The 12280-nt window shown below is 41.4% G+C and overlaps 1 protein-coding gene across 1 annotated transcript in view; it reads left to right on the top strand.

Annotated features, from left to right (window-relative positions):
• The window catches only part of FRAS1 (Fraser extracellular matrix complex subunit 1), a 506878-nt gene that overhangs the window by 180772 nt on the left and 313826 nt on the right, over positions 1–12280 (top strand). Inside the window, exon 3 of the mRNA XM_065913973.1 lies at positions 7037–7144. Within this exon, the coding sequence (XP_065770045.1) occupies positions 7037–7144 (108 nt within the window). The remainder of the gene's footprint in view (positions 1–7036; positions 7145–12280) is intronic.

Raw genomic sequence — 12280 nt, 5'->3', positions numbered from 1 at the left:
GTCTCCCTGAAGAGGTGATGTTTCAGCTGAGACTTGGAGGATGTGTGAAAATTAGATGAAGAGGGGGTGGGAGTGTGCTGTTGGAGGCACAGGGGAGTCTGTTAGGCAGGTGCGTCACTTAACCTGGCAGTCTTTTCCCCTGAAAATTAGCAGCACTGCCGTAGTTTATCCCATCTTATTGGCCTATTAAAGTGAGAAAGTGCAAGAGTGATTTGAAATGGTAAGACTACTCTCTAGTATCTATCTATCTATCTATACACACACTACATACATAAAATAAGGCATGTATAGGTACATACTAAGTCACTTCAGTTGTGTTCAGCTCTGACTCTATTGACTGTAGCCTGCCAGGCTCCTCTGTCCGTGGGATTCTCCAGGTAAGAATACTGGAGTGGGTTGCCATACCCTCCTCCAGGGGATCTTTCCAACCCAGGGATCAAACCTGCATCTCTTAGGTCTACTTGCATTGGCAGGTGCGTTCGTTACCACTGGAGCTACCTGGGAAGCCCCCAAATAAGGCATATATATATGTGTATATATATATATATATATATATATATATGTAATAATTATGTATATGTAATAAATCATTAATCATTATTAATATTACATGATAACAGTACAGCCTAGAAGAAAAAAGGATGGATTTGAATCCCAGATCCACCCATTACTAGATGAGTTCTGGACAATTCACTCAGCCTTTTCACACCTTGTTCCATCAATGAAGAAGTAGCGTAGTGATGCTTTGTCCACGAGATGCTGGGAGGGCCCCTGAGATGCTGAGTGTGTGGGAGATCTGGAGAAGTACTGGCCCGTGGTAGTAGCTTGTTCCCTTTCCTTTCCTTTCTGCTCCTCCACCAGTGCTAGCTCACTATTCTAAGAAGACATGTGTACAAGAACATGATGGTAACTTGCTGTGCTTTTCAGGGTTTCTTGTCAGCCGACTGAACAAAGACATTTGCAGTTATATAAAGAAGCTATCTTTTCATCTGTGGTTCATGATGTTGTTCTTGTATCTAAATTGATCTTCTTATGATTGATTCCTTCAACTTTATCATTTTAAGACAACAGCAGGAGGAGATCAGGTACAAGCTAATCACTCCAGAATGCTACAGTGTGAAACTACTTCAGTCCTTGGTGTGCAGAACAAACTCCATAAGGGTGTATTGTGTGGAGCAAGGCTTCCCTGGTGGTTCAATGGTAAAGAACACACCTGTCAATTCAGAAGTTGTAGATCTAATCCCTGGGCTGGGAAGATCCTCTAGAGAAGGAAATGGTAACCCACTCCAGTATTCTTGCCTGGGAAATCCCATGGACAGAGGAGCCTAGTACACTTCAGTCCATGGGGGTCACAAAAGAGTTGGACACAACTTAGACCCGAAACAACAAGAACAAATTTTAAAAATAGGTCTCAAGCAGGAAGGGGTTCACCATTTTCTGTTTTGTTTGCCTTTGGCTTGTGTTTGTTCTTCCTGCAAGGGGGGAATTTAACGTAAATACAAGGACTCTTATCTTTTCTTAACAATAAGTGTCCTCTGCTCCCTTTTATTTGGGGGTGGATAAAGAGTTTCACATGAACTTAAAAATCAGACCAAATGAAAAAGGTGTTGTTTATCTAAGCTGTCTGAGGAAGGGCACTTGGGGAAAGAATTGAACTCTGAAATAACCTTATGAAAGTTATTGATTCGTTTCTTTATGGTTCCTTGACAAACAGGAACCATTATTTCTGTGTCCGAATTGGAGCTGGGTCAAAGAACCCTTATATATGGATTATCTTTCCTGAAAACCAGACTTGTCAGGAAAATGAACTTCCAGAAATGGAGACAGGAGGCCCAGTGGAATACTGCAGTCTTTTCATGGCACTCAAGGACAAATAGAGAGACAGTTTTAAAATCTTACTGAGTACAAGAAGAAATGTTTGGGAATAACACAAAGGTTTAGGTAAATGGCTCACTGTTAGGTATTTGTTGGGTGCTTTTATTTAACTCCCCTCCCCCCATGCCAGTTCAGCTTCAAAACTTGGTTGCTTTCTACCTATGGTTTGTAGAGAAAAGGGTACCATAGTTTTGTTTTTTCTGTCTTATATTTTGAAATTAACTTTAAAAGATCACGTAAGTTACATATATTTTGCTATTGAAATAACAAAAAGTAAGAATAAGGATAAAGGAAAGAGACAAAAAATCACCAAGAATCCCTAACCAGGAATGATCATGCACAGAAATATATTTTAATTATAAAAACACATTATATTCTGCTTCCTATTTTGTAACTTGAAAGCACAACTTTGGGGTTATTTTATTCCTCCTTTCTCATTTTTGGCCTAACAAGCCAAGGAGATTTAAAATGAGATGAATAAATCAACAGTTAAAATAGGGTTATTATAACATTCAGATAAAAAAATTATGTCGACAGTTGATAAACTATTATAGAATATCATATAATGTTTCCCCAGCAATCTGAGTACTCATGAGGGATGTAGTCATTGTTTATTTTTAGCATTAAACAAATATTTAATAAATACTTAACCAAGTTAAATAGTTGTTGTTGTTTTTTTGAAGCACCTTGCTATCACTTCAGCATGTCTGGGGGAGGAGGCACTGTATATCTGCAAGAACACTTTATTCACTTATTATTAGAAATATTAAAAGCCATTTAAGTTGCTTTTTAGGTTTGTCATAATCTAATCCTTTAATCTACATTCTAGTGAAAAACTGTTTTAAGACTATTTCTTTTGCAGAGTGTGTTAGATTGGAAGAGAGGATTATAAAGTGACAGAATTGCAGTGGTAACATGGAAAATCTGTAAAATTTACTTTACAGTGTTATTTCTTTGGACTTTATGGCTTTATCCAGTTTTAGTGATCGAGGAACTCTAGTATCCCTTTCTTCATAAAGCAATTTTATGATACTATAGGAATTGATTCCTAAAGTTTTAGACCTGGAAAATATATGGCTATCTATCTAGGCCTTGGTAAAGGGCTCATTTTGTTTAAAATTAACCATAAATTATAGACTCTATGGGGACATTAATATAAGGAAGCTTTTTGAAAATGCCTAGATGAAGAAAATTTTTCTTTGTCGATTGAAAGTGAAAGTTGCTCAGTCATGTCCAACTTTTTGCTACCTCATAAACTGTAGCCTGCCAGGCTCCCCTGTCCATGGAATTCTCCAGGCAAGATTACTGGAGTGGATTGCTCTTCCCTTCGCTAGGGCATCTTCCCAACCCAGAGAGCAAACCCGGGTCTCCTGTGTTGCAGGCGGATTCTTTACCATCTGAGCCACTAGGGAAGTCTTTGTAGTTTGGTTCCAGTGAACTAATAAGCTTCAACATTATGGGGGTTTTGTAGTGAATGTCATTTAAATATTGTTTTCTCAAGACCTCTCATCCTAACTGGGATATCTCAAATCATGGGGAGAGAAATTTTCTTCAGGATAAGTAAGTATTCAAGGTTGTTCACTAATGAAGTCAGCTGACACTCAGTAATTGTGCTCAGTGGAGGGGCTATACACAGAGGAATAAAGCTAGCTCTCCTTCCTGGAAGTGGCATACTGGAGGGAACTCAGATCTGTGAACAAATTCAGGAATGCTCCCTGGGCCCAGAAATTTAGTTTTTAATTAACATATTGAAAAGTCATGTTTCTACAAATGAAAATGAAAAAATATTCCATGTTTTTAGGACATTCTGTTTAGAGTTGTGTGAGCTAGGCCCAGTGATTGAAAGCTGTTAAAAGGTATAATGGACTATTCTGGAGTCTAGGGTCATTGAGGAAATAGTTGAGGTGTGGGGAAGAACTTAATGCCTGGTGTAAGAATGGAGGGAGTTTTAGAGCCACCCTGGGTTGAAGCGAGTACCTGGAACTGGTGTGATCATCTGAGGTCTGAGTGAAAAGGAAGATGGATTCATGGTTACACATGCTTTTCCAATGACCTAAGTGGTCTTGAAAATGCAATCTATGGATTCATTCATTTCTTCTAATGCAGCATTCCTGGGTCTTTCCAGTGAAAGTGAAAGTTGCTCAGTCATGTCCGACTCTTTGCAATTCCTTGGACTATACAGTCCCTGGAATTCTCTAGGCCAGAATACTGGAGTGGGTAGCCATTCCCTTCTCCAGGGGATCTTCCCAACCCAGGGATTGAACCCAAGTGCACTTTCTTTACCAGCTGAACCCCAAGGGAAGCCCTTTCAAAACTTGGATGCTGATTAAATAACAGCTTCACTCTGCTTTGCCTGTGTAGGCTGTAGTGGGAAGATGGGAAAGACAGGGTCCTTAGGGGAATATTTTCACTACAAGAAAAGAAGTGTTTAGAAAGATACTTGCTAAATGCCTATGACATCACAGGAAGAATTTGGAATAACAATAAATTGCATTAAAAGTAAATAATGGGCCTTTGATAAGTTCCAGGCACTGTTCAAATCTCTTTAAGCACATGTCTCATCTGATCTTTTCACACACCCTATGGGTTTAGTTCCTTATCTACTTTACGGATGAGGAACTGGAACACAGAAACCTTGATAAAATGGACTCACTGTTAATGACTGGTGACACCAGGATTCAAATCCAGTAGCCTGATTTCAGAGTCTGAGTTCTTAGGTCTCAGACAGTTTTGTGAACTTGAGCAAATTGCTCAATCTCTCACGTCTTGTTTCCTCATGTGGGAATAGTCATGATAATTGCAGTGCCAGCTTCGTAGGGTTGTTGTTCCTGTAACAGTTTCACGAAGCGCTGATGCACGCTGGCTTCCCTCTCTGCTGGGCTCAGCCCTCTCTGATGATGGCAGAGGCCAGGAAGGTGATGGAGGCCAGCCTCCTCCAGCGCCGCAAGTGCCTTCTCCTAACAACACTTCCTGTCAGCGCAGCATACGTGATCAATAAACAGCAGCTGCTGACTTCATGAAGTTGTCATTTTTATTTCATCTGTATCCTGAAGCTGATACTATTTCTTAAATCAGCAGGGAACATATATTACATTGTGCTTGAGAATGAATCCCCCCCCCCTCACCTATTTGTCCTTGCTTTTTGGGTTAAGAGTAGACTGTGGTTGGCACACAATTGTCATTTCAGAAGAATGTGCTTTAACATAAAGAGAAAGAAATTCATAGGTGTTCCAAGTCCAAGTTCCAACTCAAGTTCCATAGGTGTTCCTAAGCTTTCATAGGTTCTAGTATGCATTTGCTTTAATTCAAGTTTCTCATGAATTAGGCACTGGGAATGTCATCTCACCTCAGATAGGTTTTGTAGTTCTTATATCATTTGGGGTTTGAAGCACATTCCCTAAAAGCTTATACATTTAACATTTCTGAACACAAAGGACGACTTCATTTTTCCTTGAGACTGTTATGCATAATCCATGTAAGTCTGTATCAGTGTTGGTATCTCAGACATGGTCCTTCAGAGAAACAGAACGAATAGGAAGCATATATTTTAGGTTGGCCAAAAAGTTCATCTGGATTTTTTCCATAAGATGTTACGGCCAACCATATGTATATGTATGGGGGTGGGGAGAGGGAGTGAAAGTGAGAGGGGAAAATGGAGGAATTTATTTTAAGGAATTGATTCACATGATTGTGGGAACTGGCAAGTTTGAAGCCTGTAGGGCAGGCCAACAGGCTGGAAACTCAGGCGGAATTTCTGTGATACAGTCTTGAGGCTGAAATCTTTCTTCTTCAGGAAATCTTGCTTTCCTCAAGGCTTTCAGTTGATTGGATGAGGTTCATCCACATTGTTGAGGGTAATCTCTTTTGCTTAACTGATTATAAATGTTAATTACATCTATGAAATACCTTCACAGCAGCATCTAGGCTTGTATTTGACCGAACAGCTGGGTACCATAGTCTAGCCAAGTTGACACAGAAGTTAGCTGTCACATTTGGTGTCTGCCTTTGTGTGATAGCATATTTTACCAGCACCCATGTTTTTCCCAGCTCATCCCAGTTCAGGTTAGTGCTAATAGTCTGTGACTCTATCAAGAGTTTAGAAGTTTCCCTTACTTCTCTCCAATGTATTTGAGTAGTACTTCAGTTATCAGAGGACAAGAGGATGACGAAGTATAGAAAGGAGGACAAAACCTTCACTAAGTGACTCGTGCACAGTGAACGTTTGGTTTAGAAAGACCTCCAGCGTGCCGGGCCCAGAACAGTGCCCGCTGTGGGCTGCTCACAGTCTGGTCCGGGCAGGGTAACAGGAATTTGTGAGTTCAGTAAAAGTGTAGCAATATGTGCAGGAGACAGTGAGCTTCCAGAGAAGCCATGAAGAGTCACACCCGAGTGGAGGATGCAGTGCATAGGCTTAAGGGTTAGGAAATGATTCACTCTGAGGTTGTGGCTTGAAGAAGTGCGTTGGTTTGCAAGCTGTCTTTGGGAGAGTCAAGGAGAAGAGGGAAGCAGGAAGAAGATAAGCTGTGAGGCCAGGAGAAAGGAGGCTGGGGCTGTCCGATGACTTGACCATCTAGCGTGGACAGACAGAAGTCTCAGAGCTGTCAGATCTGCTGAGGCTAGGGCGAGAGGCAAGGGCCAGGTGATGGGTCTCCCCTTTATCCCATCAGAGGTAAAGGTGAGCCGTGGAATAGATGAGTGTGAGCAGAGGTAGTACCAAAGAGCCGGGAAGTGAAGTGTGAGGTGCTCAAAGTACCCAGTGGCAAAAGCTGCTCCTAGGAAGCTGGTTAGAGCTAGTCCAAGCGTCATTTTCCTCTGGACACACTCTGATGGTTTCTGCTAGTTAGCAGCACAGAGAAACCTCAAGTCAGGGAGCAGCTTGTCCTCCTGAGATTTCAGTCCAATCGATTGTTTTTACTCTGGAAATCGACAGCTCTCTGCTGCGTGCCCTTGTCTCTGGTTACGTGTGTTGACTGTGGTGAAATGGATTAGGCTGCTTTTATAGCTTCTCGGGGTTTAATCAGGACCCAGCAAGCTCTGCATGTGCCTGTGACTTTCCTTTGCCTTTGAGATGTTCAGGCCGTGGGGCTGTTGATGGCGCCACGTCTGTGTGCCCCCACCTTGACTGATCAGTTCTTAACTCAGAGCTTATGCTTCTTCGCAGGATGCCACCATTTGGAAGCCCGATTCATGCCAGAACTGCCGTTGCCATGGTGATATCGTTATCTGCAAACCCGCTGTTTGCAGAAACCCTCAGTGTGCCTTTGAGAAGGTATGGTGTCCTAATTGTTTTCTAAATGTAAAGCTGGGGAAGAGTAGGATGTTTGCATTTTTTCTGTCATCTGGTTTTGACATTTATCACAACCTCTAATTACAAAGTTTACGGAATACAGTTTTAGCATATCATTTCTAAGAATGTCTTAATTTCTGTGTGTTGGACATTTACTCTGAATCAGGCACTCAAGGTTAAAACTTAAAGGTCTTACAGTGTTACCGCATTTAAAGTGTTATCCCATTTGAAGTTCTGTGAAGTAGATATCTATATCCCCACTTTACAGAAATGGAAAGTGTAGCCTGGAGATTTTAGGCAGCTTAATATGATTATGCAGTTAAGAAGCTGCTGTCCAGAGATCTTCCCTGGATCTGACACTTGCCATAGCTACTGATACTAGCCACACCATTTTACAAGCCACTGAATGCATTGCAAGTCAGGATTGACTTCTCGAAGATGATTTTCTAAAGATATTGTTTATTGTGCAACTGACTGTATCATTGGACTACCTAGGATCATAGGATAGACTTTAATCAAGAAATCTGCTGGTGTTTAACCAAATGTGTGTGGGATATTTCCTCATTTCCCCTTTATTAAATTGCTTTATTTTTACTTTTTGGCTATACATCTATTCTGTTGGAATTTTTTTCCCCCAGGTACTGCCTCTCTTCTTTTTAAAGTAAATCTGCTTACAAACAACAAAAAATTTTAAGCTTCAAATTTGAACATTGGAAACTCCCTGGAGAAGACCAATTATTTTCTTTAAAAAGCTTTCTGTCAGTTTCACAAGCACAGTTTATTTTTCTAGAGTTTTCCCTCCCAACCCCATAATAATTATTCTTGAGTCTTTATGTCATCTAATGCTAAGAAGTTCTGTTTGTTTCTAATATTGGAGTGAAGTTTCTGTATCCCTTTAATAGTATTCCTAGATTTTTTTCTTGGCTATATTTCTGAGAAGCTGAGTGTACATTAAATGTTGGTAAATTTGGTAGTATTTCTATTTTATGGAGTAAGTACTCCTAAAAGATCTCCATTTTGCTCACTGAGTAACTCATGTCAGAATTTGAGCTGGTTTTATACGGGCCATGAAGACATGCCCTCCTCCACTTCATGTGACTAAGTATTGTTTCATGGAAGAAGCCTTGAATTGAATATTGGAAGACATAGGCGGTGCTGCTGAAACCTGGATGTGTCCTCTACCAGGGGTCAACAGACTAAACCTGGCCCGCGCCTTTTTTTGTTTTGCCCTGTGAGCAAAGAATGGTTTTTACCTTTTTAAATGGTTGGAACAAACCAACTGAAGAGTATTTTGTGTTGTGAAATTTATATGAAATCAAGTTTCAGTATCCATAAATAAAGTTTCATTGAAACACAGGCACACTCATTTGTTTAAGTATTATCTATAGCCAGCTGCTTTTGTCCTACAATGACAGTTATGTAGTTGGGGTATAGACCTTATGTGACCCCCAAAGGCTAAAATATATCTGGCCCTTGACAGAAAACATTTCTGACCCTTGTTCTGTACCAAGCATGATTTTGTCCCTTCCTAATTTGCTCATCTCGTGAGTTTTCGCAGCAAATGGCAACTCCTTTCTTTCCATTGCTCAGGTCAGAAAATGTAGCATCATCCTCCCCACGTTCTCTTACATCCCATATCCAGTATGCTGGCAGATTCCCAGCTTTTCCTCATAAAACAGTATATTTCAGATGCAACTTCTTTGGTTTTCCTTATTGTCATTTTTTGCCTGTATTCTTCCAGTGGCCTCTTCACTTGTTTCACTGTCTTTGTACTGGTCTTTTTCACTGTAATCTTGATACAGCAGTCAGGGGGGGATCCTATTAAAATTTAAGTCAGATCATGTTGCTTTTCTCCTTAAGTCCCTCCAATAGCTTTCAATGGCTTCTCTTCTCACTCTGAGTAACTCCTCACAGTGTCCTGTAAAGTGCTGCTGCTCTTGTTTGGTCGTTAAGTCAAGTCCAAGCCTTTGCAACCCATGGACTGTAGCCTGTCCAGGAGATGTTCCAGGCAAGAATGCTGGAGTGGGTTATCATTTCTGTCCAGGAGATGTTCCAGGCAAGAATGCTGGAGTGGGTTATCATTTCCTTCTCCAGGGAGTCTTCCTGACCCAGAGACTGAACCAGAGAAGCTGCATTGGCAGTCAGATTCTTTACCACTGAGCCACCAGCAAAGCCAACCCTCCGATCAATTGATTCCTCTCCCTGTTCTTTCTGCTTCAGACACCAAGCCTGCTTGCTGTTCCCTGGATTTGTCCAGGGAATGCTTCTGCCAGGCATGCTTCTACCATCAAGGCCTTTGTGCTCTGCTCTTCTCCCTGAAATTCTATCTGGGTCTTCTCAGGTGGCTCAGTGGCAAAGAATCCACCTACAACAAGGGAGATGTGAGTTCGATCCCTGGATCAGGAAGATCCCCTGGAGAAGGAAACGGCAACCCACTCCAGTGTTCTTACCTGGAGAACTCCATGGACAGAGGAATCTGGTGGGCTATAGTCAATGGGGTCACAATAGGGTCAAACAAAATTTAGTGACTAAATATCCACCTGTCTATCTATCATCTATTTATCTATTTTAACTCTTTACTTTCTCTAAGTCTTGCCTGGATACCATTCTATTTGAAATTGCAGTTCTTCACTCCCCGCCACATATTTCCTATTTCTTTTCCATGCTTTATTTTTCTTCTTGGCACTAACTACTGTCTGAACATACTCTTTATTTTACTGAAAGTTCTTGTTTGCTGTCTCTTTTATTTGCTGTGTATCCTCAGCACCTACAATTGCACTTGACACATGGTAGGCACTCAATAAATATCTTTTGACTGACTGAATGAATGAATGAGAGATGAAGCTAGAGAGTTGGTAAGTTCAAGGTTATGGAGAGCTTTGTACGCTATACTGTGGAGCTTGGAATTTTATTTTTAAGTGTGTAGAATACTAATGAAGGTTTTAAGGCATGTGGGTAGGATGGCCCACTTTACTTTTTGAAAAATCTTTCTGGTTTTTCAAAGATAATGCATGATATTGGAGATAAGGAGATCAGCTCAAAGGTTGTGAGAATAATCCAGATGAAAGGGTGAGTACCTGCATCAGAGCACTGGTAGTGTAGGAGTCAAGAGGAAAGGGCAGGGCCTGCCCTGGTAGTCCAGTGGCTAAGACTTCATGCTCCGAGTGCAGAGGGCCTGGGTTCAATCCCTGGTGAGGGAACTAAGATTCCACATGCAGCAACTAAAGATCATGTGTGCTGCAACCAAGACTCAGTACAGTCAAATAAATAATAAAAAGAGGAAAGGGTAGATTTGATAAGTATTTAAGGAAGAAATTAGCAGAACTGAATGAAGTAGGAGGGTGAGAGAAAGGAAAAAGAAAGATGACTCTCATATTTATGAGTTGATGACAAATTGGTTAGCAGAGTCACAAACTGATATTGAGAATATAGAATGAGGAGAAGAATCCTATCTGGAAACAAAATGATAATTTTGTTTGGACACATTGAGTTTGAAGTGTTCGTGGAAGAGAAAGGTAATGTCCAAAAGGCAGTGGGATATGTGACTATAAAGCTCAGAGGAGAAGCATGTACTATGCTCAGTCATGTCTGACATTTTGCAGCCCCACGGTCTGTAGCCCTCCATGCATGGAATTTTCCAGGCAAGAACACTGGAGCAAGTTTCCATTTCCTACTCCAGGGGCTCCTCCTGACCCAGGGACCAAACTCACATCTCCTGGGTCTCTTGCATTGGCAGGTGGATTCTTTACCACTAACACGACCTGGGAAGCCCAGAGTTGGAGATATAATGTGGGTATCAGTACCAGGAACACAGGAGTGCAGACCTTTAGGATGAGCGAGCTCATCCAAAGAGATCGTGTGAAAAAAGAATAGAAGACCAAAGACAGGATTGGATAGCACAGTCATTAAAGGGAAGATGAACCTAAGAGAAGAGACTTAGGAAGATTAAGAAGAGATGGTCAGAGAGGTAAAGGGTAAGAAATAGTTAGAAGAGAGAAGAATGTTGTGATAGCTAGGAGAATAGAGTGTTTCCAGAAGGAGTTTATATCAACAGTGTTGATCCCACGACAGAGAGTAAGTGTGAGGAAATTTAATATGTTTCATTGAATTTGGCAACCTGTTGGCCACTGTGCTCCCACTGAAGTTGGTGTCAGTGAAGTGGTGGGTGTGGTTGCTATATTACAGAGGCTTGAGGAGTGGATGGATAGTGGGCCTAGGATGGCCAAGTACAGGCTACTCCTTCAGGGAGCTTCACTGAGGTTGGAAGAGAGAAATGGGACATTAGGTGCACACCACTACATCTGTGATGTTTCTTTGAACCTCCCGTCCCATCATCAAGCCTCCTGGGTGTTGCCATGTGGTTTGTGCTTGTCTTTATTACTGCCCTTGACCGGACTACAAATGCCTGTGTATTTGCTTGCTTCTTCCTCCAGGCTCTTAGCTCCTTGAGAGCGGCAACCCTCTTCTTCACTATATGTAGCCCATCAAACAGCACAGTGCATGGCACACAAAAGATACATAGTCAATATTTGTAAAATGACCAAACAAGGGAAGGAGAGGGATTTTTCGTTTTTTATTTTTTGTTTGGTTTTTTTTTTTTTTTTGGCTTTTGATATTTCTATGAACTTGATATTACTATGATCACCTTGGGAGGCAAAGGGGAATGACCTTGAAGAGAGAGAGAAATCGAAGATTTGGAGAGTGGGGGAAACAGAACGATAGAACTAGAAAAACCCTTTAAAATTGATTGTGAGACTTTCTCATTTTAGAGACAAAAAGACAGACTTTTTCTTTCTTTGGTCACTTGCTCAAACATACAGCACTAGTCAGTGGCACTCCCATGACAAGAGCCTTCGTTCCTGGCTCATGAGTCGATGTAGTTTCTACTCCACCGTGTTTTCCCTTGTGTTGCTCAGGTGCACGTGTTGGTTTTCACATCTGCTGGGTAGGCTTGCATTAGTTCATGGCACAAGTTAATGAATCACCATCGTCAGTCAGTCAGTTCAGTCACTCAGTCGTGTCGTTTTGCGTCCCCATGGACTGCAGCATGCTGGGCTTCCCTGTCCGTCATCGACTCCTGGAGCTTCCTCAAACTCATGTGCATCGAGTTGGTGATGC

The sequence above is a fragment of the Muntiacus reevesi genome, chromosome 22, assembly GCF_963930625.1.
Source record: "Muntiacus reevesi chromosome 22, mMunRee1.1, whole genome shotgun sequence".
Classification (NCBI taxonomy): domain Eukaryota; kingdom Metazoa; phylum Chordata; class Mammalia; order Artiodactyla; family Cervidae; genus Muntiacus; species Muntiacus reevesi.
This window is presented reverse-complemented; position numbering and strand designations above follow the sequence as displayed.